The sequence below is a fragment of the Plectropomus leopardus genome, chromosome 1 (genome assembly GCF_008729295.1).
Source record: "Plectropomus leopardus isolate mb chromosome 1, YSFRI_Pleo_2.0, whole genome shotgun sequence".
In the NCBI taxonomy this organism is placed as follows: Eukaryota; Metazoa; Chordata; class Actinopteri; order Perciformes; family Serranidae; genus Plectropomus; species Plectropomus leopardus.
This window is the reverse complement of record NC_056463.1, coordinates 18979328-18981481: the sequence shown is the minus strand read 5'-3', so window position 1 is coordinate 18981481 and position 2154 is coordinate 18979328. Positions and strand designations below refer to the sequence as shown.

Below are 2154 nucleotides of genomic sequence, written 5' to 3'. Positions count from 1 at the left end.
TGAAGATTAAAAAATAATTTTCTATACTTTGATCTCAATCATCTCCCACTGCCACTTGATGCAATAATACTCAGTTTTAGTAGTTTTGCCTTTTCTATATTCTTAAATGATTATGCAATTTAATTTTTGGATTTATTTTTTATCTTAACCACCATAAACCTCCGACATGCCTCAGAAAATACTGCAGCTGGTTATTGACTCTTTGCTGGTGGCAGTCATGTGATCATAGACAGGCTCGTGAGGGCGCAGCATAAACGCACCAGAAGTATTTCCCCGACTTGGCCTCATTAAAGTGAACAGAAGGACACATGGAGCTCGAAACCTGCAGCTCCATCAGAAACTTCCCACATGCGTCCTGGACGCAGCGCGCATGCACACAGAGATGAGTGTGGACTCGGCTGCGCTTTTCTCCGGACATGCGGATATAAATCTATTTTAAGAATGACCTTTGTCTTATTTCTGTGTGCAAGAGTTTAACAGACGGTCATGATGGAGCCGGAGGAGAGTAGGATATCAGTGTGGGTCTGCCGTGAGGAGAAGCTCGTCTTCGGCTTGTCAAAGCGCACAACCTGCGCTGATGTTGTCGAAGTGCTTCTGGGGGAACAGAAATCACAGCACGGCCTCTCAACAGCGGCGTGCTCCCAGTCTTACTGCATCGTGGAGAAATGGAGAGGCTTTGAGAGGATTTTACCAAACAAAACCAAGATACTGAGGCTTTGGGTCGCCTGGGGAGAGGAGCAGAGCAATGTGAAGTTTGTGTTGGTGAAGAGCGAGGCTTCTTTGGCGAACCATGGAGCCCGGAGCGCAGAGGCGCGCGTGGTGCTCAGCAAACACAGCCCCTGTGTCACCAAGGGGACCGCGCGACCTCCCATGGGTGGCATCTCACCTGAGAAACAGCGTCGGATCGTCCGGAAAGCTTTCAGAAAGTTGGAGAAGATCAACAAAAAAAGGGCGCAGAGAGACGCGAGCTCTGCGGAAAAGATGGAAACTTTGGTTCATCTTGTGATTTCTCAGGATCATACGATCCGCCAGCAGATCCAGAGGATTACAGAGCTGGACGCAGACATCGAAAGGTGCGAGGCAAAGGTGCATTTCGACAGAATTAAAAGACACGGGGTTAATTATGTACAGGACACGTATTTAGTGGATGCTGCTGCGGGTGGCAGCCGAGGGGGAGACACAGTATGTTCAGCTGAGACTCTTGCCAAGTTTGAAGAGTATGTCCGGCAGTGCGAGGACATTGTGAGACTACAAGATGAGCTGTGGGAGCAGGAAGCCCTTATAGACATTTTCGCGGCGCAGATTCAAGAGGAGCTGAACCACCGATGGATGCGGCGGAGGAGAGAGGAGCTGCAGGGCAAAGACGCAGAGCCAAGCGAGGGCGCAGCATCCCTCTCCGGCACAGCGACAGACACGGCGTCAGAAAACGAGCTGCTTTTGGAAGAAGAGAGGATCAGAACACAGCTAGATGCGAGTTTGTACATCGGTCTGCGCCTCAACACGGATTTAGAAGCTATTAGGAGCGATTTAGAGCTGACCCAGGAGATTTGCGGGGCGAGGGAGAAGGAGATGAGGGATTTGCTGGAGAAAGTGAACACTTTGGATATAGAGGAAGGGACGGTCAGTGAGGAGAGATGCAGCCACGGGACAGATGATAAGATGGGGATGATGAGCAGTTTGGAGAGGAAGAGTGAGTGGGTGGAGCAGGCCAGGGGTCTGTCCAAAGCTCACAGCCTGAACGACGACGACTCAGACACTGGCTTAAGTTCTCTGCACAGTCAGGAGTCAGACGGCCACCCTGTGTGGGAGTCACTGGTTTAGGGATTTTATCTGGAAGTCACTTATCTGACTGTTGATCATTTTTCAACCAGAAAAAGAACACATTTATACAATCTCAGGGCTCATAATTACTCTGAAGTAAACTTAAGTTCACAATAATATTTCCACACTGATGATAAACTGAAGTTGTGCTTTTTTAAAAGAAGCTTTGTATGCATCACAACAGTCCTCACATAATCCTATATTTCTATGATGACCTTCTTAAACTGGTTTAAGAACTCTTAAGTCCTTATTTGTCCTTATTAGCTTTGAAACATCGTCTAAGGCCTTTTTTCACATAAACACAAATGCTCTGTTTATATTCAGTGAGGTACA

The 2154-nt window shown here is 47.8% G+C and overlaps 1 protein-coding gene across 1 annotated transcript; it reads left to right on the top strand.

Moving 5' to 3' along the window:
- Nucleotides 1–486: 486 nt before the first annotated feature.
- rassf10b (Ras association domain family member 10b) lies at nucleotides 487–1932 on the top strand. Its single transcript, XM_042490783.1, has one exon. It carries the CDS (start codon nucleotides 487–489, stop codon nucleotides 1819–1821), a length of 1335 nt encoding a protein of 444 aa, XP_042346717.1. The 3' UTR covers nucleotides 1822–1932.
- The last annotated feature ends 222 nt before the right edge of the window (nucleotides 1933–2154 follow it).